At 39.4% G+C, this 19906-nt stretch overlaps 1 protein-coding gene across 1 annotated transcript in view; it reads left to right on the top strand.

Annotated features, from left to right (window-relative positions):
• Positions 1-9788: 9788 nt before the first annotated feature.
• ACOT12 (acyl-CoA thioesterase 12) overlaps positions 9789-19906 on the top strand; it is a 32814-nt gene continuing 22696 nt past the window's right edge. Inside the window, exons 1-4 of the mRNA XM_087715688.1 lie at positions 9789-10289; positions 14198-14267; positions 17407-17467; positions 18768-18869. Of these exons, the coding sequence (XP_087571814.1) occupies positions 10172-10289; positions 14198-14267; positions 17407-17467; positions 18768-18869 (351 nt within the window). The 5' untranslated portion in view covers positions 9789-10171. The remainder of the gene's footprint in view (positions 10290-14197; positions 14268-17406; positions 17468-18767; positions 18870-19906) is intronic.

Below are 19906 nucleotides of genomic sequence, written 5' to 3'. Positions count from 1 at the left end.
TTTTTCCTGTTGGAGAAGGATTAAATATTTTACTGCACAGTTCTTTGAACATTAACTTTCTACAGTGTGGCCTAATGTTGTGCAAGAATCCACACTCACAAATGACTTACTTTGCACCAGCTCACCTAATTATCTGAAATGTCATTCAAGCCATAAATTCCTTTGAAATGTGTTTTTGTGCAATCAAGACCATTGTGGTCAAAGTCTTAGGTATAGACATTTTTCACCATATACAGCTTGTATGTATATGCTTTGGCACATAACTGGACGTATTAAGTCTGGTGTCTTTTCCTTCCTTTCTTCCTTCCTTCCTTCCTTCCTTCCTTCCTTCCTTCCTTCCTTCCTTCCTTCCTTCCTTCCTTCCTTCCTTCCTTCCTTCCTTCCTTCCTTCCTTCCTTCCTTCCTTCCTAGCAAGGTATGTCTTTAATTTCACCTACTGTAGTCTAAATTTTTATTTTGATCAAATATTTCATAAACATATACTTTGACAACAAGGAAGTGATACAGATACCTTGCAAGTAGATATGATGTCAAAATTGAAAGCTGAAAATAGGCAGACATGTTTTGGCATTAAATCTTTTTAAACTGTTCCAAATTTTAATTTCGTAGAAGTGTAATTTAGAGTTATGTGAAATGTCTCAACCAACTGGGAAGTTTTTGAAATAATTCACTCAGCAATCATTTTATAAAATTTAACTTCTAAATGCACTATGATTTATTACAAATATATATTTTCTTCTGCTTGCAGATATGGTTGTTCCATTTTGTGATACGTTTTAAACTTAAGACAGTTAATTTTGTTGCACTGTGTTACTGCATGATTTCAGCAAGTGTACATATGTACCTGTGCAACATTATTTGGGGTTTTGTATTTGAATTTCAGTATTGATTATTTTTGTATTTTACTTTACCTGTATTGGAGTTGTTGTAGACATAATTTATACATATGATTTTAAAACTGTTTTGCAATTGAAGTCTTTAAATTGTAAAATTTTGTTGATGGAAACTCATTAAAATGGTATAAAATTATATTAACAATTGTGTTTTAATGCTTTCTGTACATAAAATGTATTTATCTGTTTTAATCGTGTTGTGTCTTGCAATTTTGGATACATTTTAGAATAAAGTTTCATTTTCCAAAATAAGTTGTATTTTAAAAGCTATCTCTTTTAAAAGTTATATATCCAGAAGTAGTCCTAACATTATTTTAAGTAAAATTGAAATAGAATTGTTTAAAATTATTTAAAGGTAATTGGTTAAGCAATCTGACTAGGATGCAAACAGCAAAGCATGGTTTATGTTCAGTCGGCATTTTTCTTTCATCAACTGATACTATTCTATGCATTTCAAAATAAGTTTGATTTTAAAAGTTCATAGGGAAAAACTGGTACATTAAAAGTAAAAGAATTTGGACACACCAATCTAATTTCCATAATTGGACCTTTGAACTTCTGAAAGGAGATAGTATAGAAACTATACTATACTATAGTATAGAGGCATCACAACAACCTAGGCATTCGGCTGTTTGGTCTCTGCCACCTACTCTCTATTATTTAATTCATCTAGACTAGAGGTTGGAGCTGTCACATATAGTGTGCATATATGAAACTCTATACTTGGAGAGGAGATGTTTTGCTATTAACATAGAGCAAACAAGTACTATATCCAAGAATGTCATGGAAAATAATGTAGCAGAGAGATTTTCCTCGGGTGCATGCCAAAAAAAGTTCAGACTAATAGATAAAACTGCATTCAGTACAATGATGCACTTTCTTTTCACAAAAAACTTTGTGCTAACTCAAAAAGATTGTCCTGCTTCTCCCATCAGCAGGTTCAGATAATCTTAAGAATGAAATTATTTTCAGGGAATGAAAACTTTTGAATTCCTAGAATTGGTAGCGGGAAAGATATCATGTGTATGATTAGGAAGGCTCTGACTTTTCCAGCCTGCCCACTATATGTTTTCTATTAAAATACATGGAAAAACCACATTGCCGTAAAAATCCATTTAGGATTAGGTCTGCATGAATTTAGAGAGCAATATGGACTGCCAAGGGATTCCTAACATCGGTATGATTAGGAGGATGGAAAAGTTTCCAGCCTGCCCTCTATATCTTTTCTGGTAAAATAAATGGGGAAATCCTATTGGAACTATATCCACAGTGTTAGGGTAGGGCTCCATGAATTCAGAGCGGAGAGCGGGTGTCACCAACGGATCCCTAATGCACTGGTTTAATAAGGAGAGTCCAAACTTTTTGAGACTGCCCTCCATATGATGTGCTAGGAATCCATTGTTAACTTGCATTTTGCTTTCTGAATTCATGGTGACCTAACCCTAACTCTTTAAGTACATTTTCTTTCCAATATAATTTTTCCATATATTTTATCAGAAAAGATATAGAGGGTGGAAAAGTCAGCACCCACATACCGATGTGCTTGGAATCTGTTGATTACATCCATTTTTCTCTTCAAGGTCATTGAGACCTTACCCTCTAACCCGGGGATTGGCAACCTGCAGCTCTGGAGCTGCAGGCGGCTCTTTGGGCCCTCTGCTGTGGTTCCCTGTCAAATGATTCCACCACTGGATGGCCCTGCCCCTCACCCTCCCCTCCCCGTCATTCTCACCTGACCCGAGAAAGTAAGGGTGACAGCGGGGGGGGGATGGAGAAGCGGAACTGATTCTCTGGCGCCTCACTCTTGCTGAAGCTTCTTCCATCCCTTGTTCATGCCGGGAGTGCCTCAGTCGCTTGCTCTCCAGCCTGAGACACTGACCCAACTTGGCTGCGTCCAACCACTGTGGTGGAGCCAGGAGCACACAACATTTTTGCACGCACCGAACCAGCAGTAATGCTGGGAGCAACTCACCCCTGAGAGAGACCCATTTCCCACAGAAAAAAGCAGGAGCAGCAAAATCTGGGTAGGCGTGGCTGGAGGTGTGTGTCATGTGACTGGGTGGGAGTGACATTGAGTTGGCCATGGGCACCCAGGTTTTTTATGTCTCCCAGTGTTTTCTGTGGAAAATGGGTCCAAATGGCTCTTTTAGTGTTTAAGGTTGCAGACCCCTACTCTAACCCTAAATCAACAGAGGTTGGTTCCTACCAGTTCACACCTATTCAGTAGAACCGGTTCGTCAAATCTACCGAACCAGTTAGAAGAGGTTCCACCAGTGGACCCGGAAAGCAGGCCACACCTACAGAAGAGGTTCCAAAAATTTTTGAAACTCACCACTGGTCCTTGGATATGATTATTCTACACTATCATGCTCATATTTATAAAACTCAGTGCCTCTGTGAAAGGTAAGGATGACTACTGCATTTGTGGTGCAATCAGAACATTGCGTGTGTTGAAGTTGTTTTAACGCAAACCAAAGATGCCTTTTAAAAAACAAGTTTACATCATATTCTTATGTATGCAAGTGCTGTGTGTGAGGTAATTTAAGGTGGTTCTGACAAGTGTCGTCGGCATCTTCCTATCCGGTCACATGGGCGGCAAGCCACTCCCACAAAGTAGGTTCGAACAATTTTTGAAACCCACCACTGTAAGTCAATATACCTTCAAAATATTTTGTATTTTGTCAACAAATATATACAGTGTGGGCTGGAAATATTTCCACTCTCCTAATCATTGCAATGTTTTAGGAATCTGTTGGTGACAACCAGTGGTGGGTTTCAAAACTGTGTGTGTGGCTTATTTTGTGGCTTGGCAGACATTTGATTAGGTGGGTGTGGCTTGGTGATCATGTGACTGGGTGGGCGTGACCAATTTAGCCATCCATTTTGCTAATTTAGCAGTCCATTAAACAATACACAGCAGCCCCCTTTTCTATTCTTTTTAATACAGCATGAAGTTTTTGCTCTAGGTTTTTTTTTACTAGGGGGAGAGGTTGGCAAAGCCTGAGGATTTCTGGGGATTTCTCCTCTGTGTTGATGATATAATGTCTCCTGCTGGAGCAGGGAGTTGGACTAGATGACCTCTGAGGTCACTTCCAGCCCTGGATTGCTATGCTGTTTCAAAGCATCCTCTGAAGCTGCATCTAGTGCCAAGTTTGTGGTCCTTTCTTCCTCTCCTTTTTCTCTCCCTCCCTCTATCCATCCATATCTCATTCATGTTCCCTTCCCTCTTTCTCTCTTCCCTCTTTCTCCCTTCCCTCTTCCTTCCTTCCTTCCTTCCTTCCTTTCTTTCTTTCTCCCTTCCCTCTCTTTCTTTCTCCCTTCCCTCCCTCCCTTTCTCTTTCTTTCTTTCTCCCTTCCCTTCATTTCTTTCCTCCTTCCCTCCATCGCTCTCTTTCTTTCCCCCTTCCCTCCCTCCTTCTTTTTTTCTTGCTTGCTTCCTTCCCTCCCTCCCTCCCTCCCTCCCTTCCTTTTTCCCTTTCTCCCTTCCTGTGAAGAACCCCAGATAGCCTTTGGTAGGAGGAAGAAAAGTCAGATGTTTTGAAACAGAGAACATGCCCATTGATCATCTGGCATTCTTAGAGCTCCACTATTGATTACTTTCAATAAGCTCTCAACTCAAGCTCAATGTACTTGGGGATCCCCAAATGGTGAGGATTTCTTTCTTTCTTCCTTGAAGTCCCCCACGCAGACCATTTTTGCTCCCAGGGGGCTGCAGAGAGGTTTGTTAGGCACCCCATGCCCTGTTTTGGGCCTAGCAAGCCTCCCTGAAGTCCCCTGGGAGCCAAAATGGTAGGGTGGCACTCCCTCCCACACCCTGTTTTGGGCCTAGCAGGCCTCCTTTAAGCCCCCTGGGAACCATAATGGGGCTTGTAGGGACTCCTGGAAGGGGCGGGGGAAGGTAAGGTTGTGAGCCTGGTGGGGATCAGGAGGGTGCAGCAAGCTCCAGGGAGGGGGAGCTAGTGAGCCTTACCTGTAGGCAGGAGAACACAACTCAGTTGGGGTGCAGGGCAGGCACCATGTGGCAGCTTAGGCAGCTTAACACCTTAGGCAGGCAAGCCACCTGGGAGATGAGGAGTGACTGGGTGGGGCGGGTAGGTGGGGTGAGTGACCAGGGAACCGGTTTAGGAGTGTGGCAGGCCCACTGCTGGTTCCAGCAACCCAGGCTGCCAAACCACTACCGGTTCAGCCGAACCGGTTGGAACCCATCACTGGTGGCAACCATTTTGCCATCTAAATTCATAGAAATCTAACCATAATCCTGGGGTTTACACTAAATGGGATTTTCCAATGTATTTTACCAGGATAGATTTAGAGGATGGACTGGGAAAAAGTTTGACTTCCTTATCATAACAATACATTAGGAATCTGTTGGTGACATCAATTATGCTCTCTGAGTTCATGAAGATCGAACCCTAATGCTAAATTGATTTTGCCTCCAAAGGTGTCTTCCCAAGGATTTTACCAGGAAATCTAGAAAAGGGCAGGTGCAAAATGTCTGCATCCTCCTAATCATACCAATGTATCGGGAGTTCTTTGACAATGTCTATTTTGCTCTCCGAGTTCATGGAGATCTATCCATAATACTGGGCTTTTCACACAATGGGATTTTCCCATGCATTTTACAAGGAACTATATCAGTGTTTCTCAACCTTGTCAATTTGAAGATGTCTGGACTTCAACTCCCAGAATTCCCCAGCCAGCATTCGCTGGCTGGGGAATTCTGGGAGTTGAAGTCCAGACATCTTCAAGTTGACAAGGTTGAGAAACACTGAACTATATAGTGAGTGGGCTGGAAAAGTTTCAGCCCTCCTGATCATATCAATGAATTAGAAATCCATCAATGACATCCATTTTTTTCTCTGAGTTTATGGAGACCTAAACCTAACTAAGTGGATTTTCCCTGCAATATGGGTTTTTCCCCAAATGGGATTTTCCCATGTATTTTACTCAGAAATATATAGAGGGCAGGCTGGAAAAGTCTCCACCCTCCTTATCATATAAATGCACTAGGAATCCATTGGCAACATTCATTTTACTCTCTGAGTTCATGGAGACCTAAACCTAAGTGGATATATCCTCTAATGGGATTTTCCATTCTATAACGTTCCATTACTAGGAAAGTTATAGAAAGTGGGTTCAAAAAGTTGGGGCCGCCTCCTAATCTTACCAATGTGTTAAGAATCCATTGGTGACATCCATTTTGCTCCCTGAGTTCACACAGACCCAACCCTAACCCTAAATAGGTTTTCCCTCCAATGTGGTTCCCATGTATTTTACAGGAAAGACACAGAAGGCTTATTTTGCTGTAGGATTCCATTGGTGACTGTAGCATTTAGGGTTCCCAAGGCTGAAGATGAAAGGAATGTCCACTCACGGACAGCTGAATCAACCAAAGTTTATTGAGCATCCAGAATTAACATGAGAATCAACAGCAAACTTATTAATCATGAAACATCATTCTTATAGTGTTTTCAGCTTCTTTGAGCTTTACGTATTATATCATTATTGGCTAACAAGTCTCCAAGGCACAATAATTGGTTAGTCCTTACATCATTGGTGTTCATGAGAATGTTCACGTTGTAATAGCTAAATCAAGTGTTATCAAATGAGTGAATAAAATGTTGCAGGTTATACTTTGTATCATCCCGTGTCCTCGAACATCCCTGGGAACACTGCAAGCAAAGAATAGCTGACAGGCAAATATTTTCTGCAGATTGCTGCAGTTTCTACTTACACGTGTAACTTCAGTTTTAAGGACCATCCAGATGATTCACTGTAAAAACCCTACAGGTGACATCATTTTGCTCCCTGAGTTCATGCCGACCTAACCCTAATTGGGTTTTTCCTGCAATGTGATTTTCCCATGTATTTTCCCATGGATTAGTTACATTTTGTTTTCTCAGTTCATGGAGACCTAACTCTAAGTAGGTTTTCCCAAAAATGGGAGGTTCCTAGATGTCTATGGAGATTCTAAGTCATCCAGGTCATGGTTGTCCCAAAGGTGTTTTGTCTTTATTTAAAAGACAAAGGCCACTCTTTTGAAGACAGCAAGGTCCACATTTTTGACAGAGAGGCCTGTTGGTTTGAAAGATGGGTCAAAGAGGTGTTCTATGTCAAAATTGAACAGCTGTCTGTCAACACAGGGGGAGGGATATGACATTATTTATCTCCTGTCTACAACACAGTATTTTCACTAAGAAGGCTCCACACCAATTTGCACTACTCATGTGACCCTATGGACATAGATAAACCTCCAAGTGGCCTCAACTACTCTCTAAAAGAATGAAAATGATGAGATATATACTGATTAGGAATCTGGTGATGTCCATTTTGCTGTCTGAGTTCATGGAGACCTAACCCTAACCCTAAATGAGTTTTCTTCCCAATGTGATTTTCTAATAGATTTTACCAGGAAACAATATAAGGATGGCCTGCAAAAGTCTCCACCCTTCTAATCATATCTATGCACTAAGAATCCATTGGTGATATCCATTTTACTCTCTGAGCCAATAGAAACTTTTATGGACTTGACTTCCAAATAGATTTTTCCATGTATTTGGCCAGAAATTGTAGATAGAGCGGACTCAAAAAGTTACCATCCTCTTAAGCATTGCATGCGGTGGCAATCCATCGTTGATATAAATTCATGAGGTCATGCAACCTCTCTCTAATCCTAAATGTGTTTTTCCTCCAATGGAATTTCCCCATGTTTTTTAATAGGAAATGTAGACTGGACAGGTGTAAAAATCAGCACCCTCCTACTCATACTGATGCACAGGAAATGTTGGTGACATCCATTTTGCTCTCCCAAGTTCATGGAGACCTAACCCTTATACTAAGTGAGTTTTCCACATCTGGACAGCTGGAACTCAAAAGTTTTTTAAAACTGGTTTTGCAAAAACTTTTGGAAAGCTTGAATGAAGATTTGTTATAAATTTGAGATGTATGATATTGTTGTTGGGATAATTGTATTTTATTGATCGACATATATTATTTAAATATTAGATTATAGCATTAATATTTGGAGTTATTTTGATATTACTTCATCATTGATACACTGATTCTCTGCTACAAACTCCATAACTTTACCTGAAATAAACCAGTTCTATAAATCCTGTTCTGGGAAGACATTAATCTTGGGTAATCCTTCCATGTCTTTGCAATTAATGTATTATGTGGTCTGTATATTTAGTCTTTTTAGAAGAGCTGATTTCTTTATCTGTTCCCTCCCCCTTTCTTTTGAAATGTGGCAAAGATTTTGTCAGGAAGTATTTGTAGTTACCCTTATTTTTGCATTAAAAACACCTAATTCATAGAACATTTAAAGGAACAAAATTAAAAGAAATTTCAAATACAAAATGAACAATGCCTGTCATCCTAAATATAATAGTTATATTTAAGATTGTTTCTTTTTAATCTAATAAACCTGCAATCCCATATATGTTATTATCTTGGAATAAAACTTGTAGAATTCCACGACATTTCTGGCTACCGATCGGTCTCCGGATACGCTTCAAAGTGCTAGTCGTAACTTATAAAGCCCTTCATGGTATTGGACCTGGGTACTTGAGAGACCACCTGCTGCCAATTACCTCCAAAGACCCGTTAGATCACACAGGGTCGGCCTCCTCCAGGTTCCGTCCACCAGCCAATGCCATCTGGCTACTACCCGGGGGAGGGCCTTCTCTGTGGCAGCTCCAGCCCTCTGGAACGAACTCCCCGTGGAGATTCGGACCCTCACCTCTCTCCAGGCCTTCCGGAAAGCTGTCAAAACCTGGCTGTGCCGGCAGGCCTGGGGTTGATGAGTTCCTCTCCCCTCTCGACTTGTATGGTTGTATGATTCTTGTTTATTTTAATCACGTGTATTGTGTTTTATGTTCCCTTTTTCCCCCTTTGAGTTGTTCGCCGCCCTGAGTCCCTCCCGGAGAAGGGCGGCATACAAATAAACTAAATCTTAATCTTAATCTTAATTTCTTACATTTCCATAAGATTTACTCCCAGATAAATATGTTGCAACCTAAATTTCACTGAAAAAGCTTGGCAACTTTTTTCAGAGCACAGCTGATTAACTGAGAGACAGCTCAGGCTAGAAGCCCAGAGATCAAGAGTTTGCCTTAGGCACAAAATCAGTGGGGTGTCCCTCAGAAGAAAAGAAATACAAAAGATTCCAGTTTAAAGCTACCAAATTGTGGCACATTGAGCAACACTCCAGGTGTTTCCTTTAAGCAGGTATCAGCTTTACACATTTTTTTTCTAGGCTTACTTGATGACTTCTGGCATGGGAACAATCTGGCTTGATGGCCAAAAATAAATAAATCTGGAAATTCCTAACTTAATTCCTTACTCTATTTAAGAATCTTGGAAGGGGGGGGGTCCTTGAGGAAAAAAGCCATAACATGTCGTTTTCCTAACCTTTATTTTCAACACGTGGAGTTTACACCAGACTTTTTTCCAGACAGAGTTCTTCAGAAGTATTGAATTTACAAACTCCAGTACCTTCAATGAAAAAGACTAGGAGGGTGGGTGACATGATAGCAGTATTCCAATATCTTAGGGGTTGCCACAAAGAAAATAGGATCGGTCAACCTATTCTCCAAACACCTGAAGGCAGGACAAGAAGCACCGATGGAAAGTAATCAAGGAGGGAAGCAACCTAGAGCTAAGGAGAAATTTCCTGACAGAACAATTAATCAGTATTACAACTTGCAGTGTTACAAACATGGAAGTTTTTAAGAAGAAATTGGACGAGCATTTGTCTGAAGTGGTGCAGGGTTTCCTGCCTGAGCAGCGGGTTGGACTAGAAGACCTTCAAGGTCCCTTCCAACTCTTGTTATTATCCCATACAGCTTGCATGGGAGTTGTGCTAACAGGCATCGGAACAGACTTGAAAGGCTTCGCGTCGGAGAAGACAATTCCAGTCACGCGGTGCAATAGCTGAAATCGACAGGCTTCAACGTTGCGCCTCACCTCGCTATTTCTCGTTCTAATTATTTCGTAGGCGCTGAACCGACGCAGCCACACCTCGCTCGCAGCCACCTGCCACAGCTGGAGAAGGAGGGGAAAGGTGAAACCGGCGCACTCCTTCCACCCGTGGCAAAAGCGAACAGCCGAGTTAGACGGTGCGGCCGGCTTGCTTAAGAGGTGCAGGAGCGCGTCGGGGCACATTTAATCACGCCTAAGCGCCACAGCACCGGGGGAGGGAATGCGAAACTCCGGGCGGTCCCTGCCCTCGCAGGCGCCCCGGCAAAGGGACGCTCGCCGGCGAAGGAGACGGTGTCATGGCGAGCGCGCAAGTCCACATGTGCCAGACCCTCCTTCCCGCTCACACGAACCACCTCGGCGACCTCAGCCCTGGCCAGCTTCTCAAGTGGATTGATATCACGGCGTGCCTGGCCGGTAAGTGCGAGCCCCTCTTTCCTCTCGCGGGGCACCTCCTTCTTAGAGCGACGAGCATTGGAGAGCCCGTCTCTGGGATTTTTCAGCAGCTGCAAGACCGGTGGGCTCAGTGGAGAATCGGGATAAGAATACAGCAGAAAACCATCTGTTGCAGTAATCAAATAAAACGGCGGAATCAGAAAGGAAAGCAAACTGCTATTATATAATCCAGCATTTCTCAACCTTTGCTTGGCAGCTTTAAGATGCGTGGACTCCAAATCCCAGAATTCTGGAAAAAACGAGGCTAAGATGCACTGATATAATCTCTTTTTTGCTTACTATTAGCTAGTTAAATAGCAATGGCACTTAGACTTATATACAGCTTTACAGTGCTTTACAGCCCTCTCTAAGCGGTTTTCAGCCTATTGCCCCTAATAATTTGGATCCTCATGTTACCCACCTCTGAAGGATAGAAGGCTGAGTCAACCTAAAGGGATTCTTCTTAAATTCCTGTGGATAGTAGGATAGTAGTAGTTCTGTTTTTCATAAATGTTAAGTGGAGTTTGTCAGTAATTCTTCAGTCTTTCCATTGTGGTAATTATTTGTAACTTTACCAATGAATGTAAACTTACCTATCTATCTACTCACCCACCCTGGAATATGCAGTATAAAGCCCCTGATAATTTTCTGGGCAATCCAAATAATAATTTACCACTGGATTCATGAAATAATAGCTGGACTAAATAACATTCTATACAGTATTTTTCAACAGATTTTTAAGAAACCAGCAACAATAAGATGTTGATATTTACAGAATACTACAGTACTTTGCAACTTTGGTCTTTAACCATTATTAACCATTACTAACAGATTATAGGCACTTTGGTTTATCTTAGTTGCTTGGTGCATCTTGGAACTGCATGTCCTTAGATTGGGGAATGCTGATTTAATGTCTGACAGTTTAATTGTATAAAAGCTGCAGGAATAACACATAAAATATAATAATAAATAAAGAACTGTGCCATTTTATTTATTTGTGTTTATTTGTATCCTGACTGTATGTTTGCAAATAACTCAAGGCAGTGAAAATATCAGACACACCTTCCTCTTCTTATTTTGCCACAACAGCAACCCTATGAGATGCTTGGGCTAACAGAGAGTGACTGGCCCAACATCATCCAGCTGGCTTTCATGTCTAAGATAGGGCTTGAACACATGATCTCCCACTTTCTAGTCCAGTTCACTTTAACAAAATTGCCATGTCAATTGCAAAAAGCAGTTTTGCTTGGAACAGCTTACATCCTGTGATGATACCTTTCAAATTATAGGAACATCTGCCTACCTCAAGTCCTTGGGAAGGGCTTGACAGTGGACAAAAAAAAGCAAAATCCAGACTAAACATCTGGCTGACTGCAACCTATCATAATAATTCAACGGAAAACATGGTTTCTACTTCTTGACTTTTTTGACTCTCTGCACAGCCACCCATTCTAAATTGCAGAATGCCAACTATATATTAATGTCATAGTTGTTTCTTTAAACTGATATATAATCTAACTGTTATAACAATGAAGGAAATCAAGAATACCGATAACAAGTAAGCCATTTTGACAAGGATTCTTTTAAGAATTTTTCTTCATTTTGGCATATTTTTAGTGCAAACCCATTAATTCCCATTTCCAGCTCCCTTAAATTTATTTTTTTAACATTAATTTCTTTGGACTAGTTTTGTGTTATGATCTTAGTTTATCCACACAGTTATTCAACAGATATTTGCTTATATCTAGGCTAAGCTCTGCTTTGAGCTTACATTGTAATGTTATGCTTTGTAGGCTTTATAAAACACAATTAAATACTTCATAGAACATAGAATCATAGGGCTGGAAGGGACCTTGAGGTATTATAGTCCAATATCCTGCTCAAGGCAGGAGACCTTATACCATCCAGGCCAAATGGTTGTCCAGTCTATTTTTGAAAATCTTCAGTGATGGAAAGTGGCAAACTATTCCTTTGATTAATTGTTCTCATTGTCAGAAAATTTCTCCTTACTTTTAGGTTTGATATTTCTTTAACACGTTTCCACCCATTACTCCTTGTCCTTCCTTCTGATGCTTTGGAGAATAAGTAAAGCCCTTTTCTGTGTGACACCCCCTCAAGTACTAGAAGACAGTTATGATGTGTGTGTTCCCCAACTCTCCTCTTTGATAGGCTAAACATGGTTCAGAATCAACCTGCCATATCAAATCAAGAACTTAGCTGCCCTTATATTAGGTTCTGTTCCCTTCTAGTATGCAAATTAAAAATTATTCTAGCTCCGTAGATGTCAAATAACAATTAATCAGTGGAACAGCTTGCCTCCAGAAGTTGTGAATGCTTCAATACTGTGAAGTTTTTAAGAAAAAAATGGACAAAAATTGTCTGAAATGTTATAGGGCTTCCCGCCTGAACAGGGCATTGGATTAGAAGACCTCCAAAGTCCCTTCCAACTCTTATTCTAAGAAGTAATATGAGCACAAATATTTATCTAAAAAGTTATATAAGGCATATTTATAATTGTTTGGTTGGATCAAACCTTACCTAAACAAGAATTTGTACTCCTTTGGAGAGAGTTGTTTACAGAAATTGAGCAGGACCTTATAAATAGAAGCTTTAATTGAGTGCAAGTTCATTTATACTCATAAGCAAGAGTTCCAATTAGCAAGTGTTCCAATGAAGAGCCCCAGTAATCCTTTGCAGACTTGGATTTGTATGTTTCTAAGGACTTACACAGTAGGCCTCCTAAATTTCTACTTTAAGCAGAATGGAGGGAAAGATTTCCCCATATAACAGTTTTAATGCTGGTTATTCTTTTATGATTTCATCATTGTTTTACTTGTTCCTAATTTATTCTACTCTGCCTTCCAAGGCAGTACCTCATTTAAATTTACATATTTAAAAAATTGTGTAATATTTAAATTGCTTACCCAGTTTTATGGTAATTTGTGCATGATTTAAACATTGTAAATCGTTTCCCCAAAACTTTATTGAAGAATACCTACAGAACAATGAAGTTTTAATCCTTTAAGTATTCTTTCCTACTCAATTCTGGTCTTGAAGAAAAAAAATATAATTGTCTGTCTGTCTGTCTGTCTATCTATCTATCTATCTATCTATCTATCTATCTATCTATCATCTATCTATCATCTATCTAGTGTAACTGATGTTTTCTGGGAACCTAGAAACGGAAGGAAGCATTCCGAAGCTCTCAATTGAATGAATTGAAATTAGAATATAAAATAAATAGGAATAAAAAAGCATAGCACAACGACAGGTAATGGCATACTTTTCCCATATCAGTTCCCAGGTTCAACCCACTTATCTCAGAACACAGATAAGGTTTCTGAAATCTAATGCTGTGATAAGCAAGGCAGTCGACTTGGAAGAAGGACGTTTATTCCTTTGTCTGTAGTCAGGGAACTCTCACATCATGAGCTGGTTTGCCATCCCAATTTTTATGTAAACTGTACCGAAGGGGTGGGGGGAGAGACAGAAAATATAATTATTCAATCCTCTGGTCATTTTATCTGAGCTGCAAAGGTATAAATACTTTCTTCATCATTTTAACATTAGTATTGTACAAGTATTACATAATTTTTAAATTCTACCATACAGGCATAATAAGTTCTTGGTGTGTCTGTGCAGAGATGCCTCAATGAGTAAGTCTTACTCTCATGAAAGTTGAGTGCTGAATTTTGGTACTGGATTATTTTATATTGTATAAACAATCATACAGCATTGCATTCTTCAACATGTTTTCTAAAAAATATCTTAAGATAATCAAATAATCTTGCTTTAAAGTTAATGGATGCTTATATAAATTTATATGATTTAATTGGTTTTTTCCCCCCAGTACTTAATTTTACCTCCAATAAAGTCTGTTTTCTTCTAAGCTGAAAAGCATGCTGGCATTCCCTGTGTAACAGCATCAGTGGATGACATACAGTTTGAAGAGACAGCCAGGTACATCTTAATTTTATCAGACCTTACTATAGTTTGTTAGTTAATACCGTAGTTTTAATCAGTATATATAAACATAGAAATACTAATCCACACTTTGGGAATATGATTCATTGCAAAAGCATTATAATAAAATAGGAAATTTAAATTTGTATAGATTGTGAAAATCTGAGAGTTGCAACTTAATTTGTTTTGTTTCTTACAGTTTAATTCTTAAATGTTAAATTTAAATTATTTTTAGAAAGGCATTTAATTCTCACTTTTTTGATCTGACAATGAACATTTTTGATAAATTAAAAAGTCATTAATTGTCCCATTTCTTGTACATGCTTCATGAATTTATAATGTGGCTGTTCAAGGAATAGTTGCTTCCTTTCCTGTCCTGAAGAAATAAACTTTTCATTTTCTGTTATTTTCCCTGTAAATGGTCTCCAGTTGATTTCCTCCAAATGGTTTGAAACAAACTGGGCTGGGAGATACATTTGCAAGGAAGAATTAGCAGATGTAGCACTACAGTCCATTCGAAGGGAGAAAGGGCTGATTCACTTATTTTGACATCTCCAATTGCATTGAACCTAAGATTAAATACCCCAGCAGCACTGCTGTGCATAATTACCTTTAGTAAAAGAAAATGAGAACAAAATTTTAAAATGTTCTACAAAATCCAACACTTAAAGGTTTGTGACTGCAGTTCAATTTGATGCTAGGTGGGAAAATAACAAAATGTTCAAAAATAGAGTGCATTCACTACATGCTACACTTGATCTTAACCAAAAGGCCAAGACTACATTCCAAATTGTAAGCCATTTGTATGGATTAAAATGACAATAGTTATTTATTTCAATTAATATCCAAAATTCCTTTGACAGGTGGATGCACTTGCCAACAACATAAGAAAAAAATGTTCCAAAACAGGGATTTTTTTTCTTCATAAATTATAGGTGTGTTCTTTAATTTAATTTCTGGAAAAGTGCCCCCACCCTGTGTAATATTTGTCCCCTGGAGATAAAGCAGGTTCCCACTCTCCTGGCTTTCTGAAAATGAGTTAAAACATGGCTCTGTGGCCTTGCATGGAGAGCACAGCTGTGGCTAGTAATTTTAAGTAATTTTAACAGTGTTTTATCATCCTTGCTTCTTTTTGATTTTCTACTTGTATATATTGTTTTTATATCTTAATACTTTATTTTACATTGCCCAGAATTCCTCTCTGAAGGAGATGGTGCTTCAGAAATTTGAAAAATAATTATGTAATTAAATTCTCAGGACATTTGAATCCTACCCAAACATACTGTTTCACAAGAAAAATGCTGCAAATTGGCTATAATGTAATATTTAGACCAATTATGTATTATTCCACTTCATACATAGGATAGTTATCAGTTGTGGGGTTCAATTTTTTTTACTACTGGTTCTGTGGGCATGGCTTGGTAGCCATGGCTTGGTGGGCATGGCAGGGGAAGGATACTGTAAAATCTCCATTCCCTCCCCACTCCAGGGGAAGGTTACTGCAAAATCCCCATTTTCTCCCAATCAGCTGGGACTTGGGAGGCAGAGAATAGATGGGGTGGAGCCAGTCAGAGGTGATATTTACCGGTTCTCCGAACTACTCAAAATCTCCATTATCGGTTCTCCAGAACTGGTTAGAACCTGCTGAATACCACCTCTGATAGCTATGTTTGGTATCTTTGGAACATGGAATTTTTAACCTTTCAGAGAACAGAGGAAAAAATAGAGCCTTTTTTCCCTACATTATAGAATCATTTTCTGTTCTTACATTTTTATTGCACAAATATTTGTATTTTCTAGATAATTACTGTCACTTAAGGAAAATTGCTTTTGTTCTCTAGAACCTTGGGTCTCTGAAGAATGCACCTTATCAGAACACACTACATAAATCCTATTTAAATCATTGACACTCTATCCAATGATATTCTGTGTATGTTTATAATCCAATTTCTATGTTGATATTTTTTATTTAAAATCAGAGACCAAAGAGACAGATTAAAAAATGACCAAAAGACTAAATACAATTCCAGTGCTTCCTATTGATGATCACTGGATGGATCTAATTAAACATGCATCTCTTCTGCAGGTCATCCTAAACACTTATGAAGTATTATTAACTCTGAGGGCTATTTGTTTCAATGTTGGGAGTGTACTGCTCGTTTCCCCACAACAAAAGTGCATGTTTTTAACACAGACCTTGGGAATTAGAATGCAAGGAACATTGTCCTGTCAGACCATTGCATTTTCATTTACAACTGATTAGAACCTTTTGAACGCAGCAGTCTGATAGCTCTTGCTAAAGATCCAGGAACAAATGCAAAAAGAGGAAAACAGTCCAAAGTGATATCCTTTGTTGAAGCATTCTTCAACAAGGTCCTAAAGTTACTTCCTACCTCTCTAAGTGAAGCAAATACTTCTGATTGAAATTCTGAATTGACTAATAGTCTGGCTTGGTAAAAACTGTTTCCAAAGGTTCCTAGGTTCAATCTCTATGAGGTGGGTTCCCAAACCCCATGTCACAATGGACTGGTACTGGTCTGTGGCCTGTTAGGAACCAGGCCGCACAGCTGCAGGTGAGCAGCAGATGAGTTCACAAAACTGAAACCATCCCTCACTCCCTGAAAAAATTGTTTCCCACAAAACTGGTCCTAGCGTCAAAAGCGTTGGGGATTGTTGCTCTAGGACCAGGTAAAACAAACAGTTAGTATGCAAAGTGGAAAATCTTAAGGATTTGGAAAGATATTGCCAGTCAGTCTTCATGACATTAAGCTAAATGGACAAAACAATCAGGCATTGAGTTGTTACCTGGGCAGTTCTAAATTTAGATTTAAGTTCATATTTAAAGGCTCCCTTGTAACTTCTTTCTTCAAGTGGACTAATTGTTGAAAGAGTTTGCCTGGCCAGTATCCCTGTCATTGACATTTAAGGAAAAATGACAATAATCTTTTGAGATCCATAGAGAATCTTTTTCTACTCCCTCTTCACTTCTGACCATAATATTAAGATAGGACATTTGAAACTATATGATTTCTATATCAGTTGTTTCCAAAACACATAAGTGTACATTAGTTTTGGCATATTGCAAAACACATAAAATTATGTGTTTGTAATGATATGTGATTTTTTTTTAAAACAGGGTTGGACAGATTATCAGCATTACAGCAAAGGTAAACAGGGCATTTACTACCAGTATGGAGGTAAGCGATTGTATTTATTTAAATTGAAATACTATATTTTATTATATTTATGCAGGATGAAGCAAGTAAAAAAATGAATTCATGCAAATTCCATCACAGATGGTTTTTTTCTTCATTCATTTCCATACTCTTAATAGCTTAATTTTCCAAATTTGGCATTATGTTAGATATCTAAAATATTTGAACAAAATATTTTTTTTCAAAGTTGAAAGAGTTGAACATAGAAGTTAGTCTACAAGTGACTCTGTGCCAGTTATTCTAAGCCCCATGTCCTATAACGACTTGTTTGTGCAGTTAAAATTAAGAGGCTACAACAGTAAACCTCTAATAAAAGTTGTGATAAAGATTAAATAAACAAATTGAATTACTGTAATAAGCATAAATGTATAAATATCATCAACTGAACATAGCCAGTTCACTATGGGAACAACTTGCTATGGGTGCCCAGGCGAGCGACAAGCAAGCAAGGAGAGCCGGGTGGATGGGCAGGCGAGTGAGCAAGCGAGCAGGTAAACAGGGTGGACAGTGGCAGCAGCAGCTGGGGGCTTTCCTTTTTCACATCCCTGTCACAGTCACAATACTGAGCTCTGAGCCATTCAGAGTTCCAACCGGCAGCACCAGTGGGTGAGAAGGAGGTGGCAGCCGAGGGCTTTCCAAGGGGGACATAAAATCATTATCAGGTGTCTGGATTGGGATGGGGATCCTAATAGTGCCACATAGTCGCTTGGGGTTATGATGTATAAATGAAAAAGGTAGAGTTTAGAGTTTAGAGTTTTATTGATTTGTATGCCGCCCACTCCCGAAGGACTCCAGGTGGCTTACAATAAAACAAGGGAGGGGGAATAATACACAAACAACATATTAAAATATACAACAGTCACAATTTCCGAGGGGCTGGATATTTCGAGAGCCCCCCGGCCTGCTGGAGCAGCCAGGACTTAACGACTTTGCGGAAGGCTTGGAGGGTAGTAAGGGTCCGAATCTCCACGGGGAGATCGTTCCAGAGGGCTGGAGCTGCAACAGAGAAGGCTCTCCCCCAGGAAGTCGCCAGCCGACATTGGCTGGCAGATGGAATCCGGAGGAGACCTAACCTGTGTGATCTAATCGGTCTATGGGAGGTGATCGGCAGGAGGTGGTGTCTCAGGTACCCAGGTCCGATGCCATGAAGGGCTTTATAGGTAGCGACCAGCAGCCAGGACTGTAGAGATTCTTATTTTCATTAAGATGAAAAGAATAGTTGTTACTAATGCACTTGTTCACAGTTATGTAATTCAACAATGGCTTTGTTATCTGCATATAGGTTGGTGTCAGAGTTACATTACAGGACCCCTTAACTAAGGTTGAAAAACGAATTTGTGTGGCTTTCTCTACATACGTTACAAGGCCAGTAGGAAAAGAGAAGGTAAATATTTCATTGAAAAATTCTAATGTTTCTGTTCTCAAACTTGGTGAACTTGCCAAAAAGCCATTACTATTTACTGTTTCCTTTTTTTTGTATTGACAATAAAAGAATGAAAAATATTACATTTCATTTCTGAGTAATAACTTCATTGTACTTTTCTAAATATTTTTTTTGCTCCTTGTATTACTTTTGGCAATTCCTTTTTTTGAAATAATGTATTTTTATAATTCACTATTATCAAACATTCATTTTGCTTGCAGATATTATTAGCATTGTTCCTAAACTGCCATATTTAAATTTTTATTTGAAAAAAGCAGCCCATTTTCAGATATACCATTGCCAATGATCTTGGTAATCTAGAATATTTAGGACAATATACAATTAACAATATGTGCTGCTAGGATAGCTTTTGCTTAAAAGAATGGAAAAGCAATTACCGTACATTTTCTTGTCTACCTGGTATCTCTAAAAATCTGCAGCATTGCACTACAGCGCTGAAAAATCACCTGGAGCAAATCTGGGGAGGCAATGAATGAATGCAAGGTCTGTTCACATATCCATAGTTCCATTTATTGCAAGGCAGGGATATGCAATCACTAGAAGTAGGGGAGGTGGGGCCTCACCAGTCTCCTGAGGAAAAGGAAAGAATTTTAAAGATTTTTTTTAAAATAATTAAAGCCAAGGTAGTTGCTGCCAGACTCCAAGTCACAGTGACTTTGAGTCTGCTTAGTGTTAACTGTAGGAGGTGGCGAGAGGACTATGGGCCTCCTTTGCATAAGGAATTTTTTGCCTTTTAAGAGTTAAGCAAGTGTTAAAAAGCGAAAAAAATTGTATACAATGGAGGCACGTGATTCTCCTGCCTCCTGATGTGGGAGCAGCAAATCATGCCTTGCAGTTGAGCACGCTTACGTTGGGCGGGTTATTTCGGAAGGCGCGCTTCGGAGCAGAGACGAGTGGGGGAGAAGGATGAAGCTCGCTCTTGTCAGAAGCAGGGGTGGGTTCCTCCCAGTTCGCACCGGTTCTTGCGATCCGGTTCG

The sequence above is a fragment of the Thamnophis sirtalis genome, unplaced genomic scaffold (genome assembly GCF_051295495.1).
Source record: "Thamnophis sirtalis isolate CommonGarterSnake01/CBP01778 unplaced genomic scaffold, rThaSir2_p1.2 scaffold_5, whole genome shotgun sequence".
Classification (NCBI taxonomy): Eukaryota; Metazoa; Chordata; class Lepidosauria; order Squamata; family Natricidae; genus Thamnophis; species Thamnophis sirtalis.
Note: the sequence above shows the minus strand (reverse complement) of the source record. Positions and strands in the feature narration are given on the sequence as shown.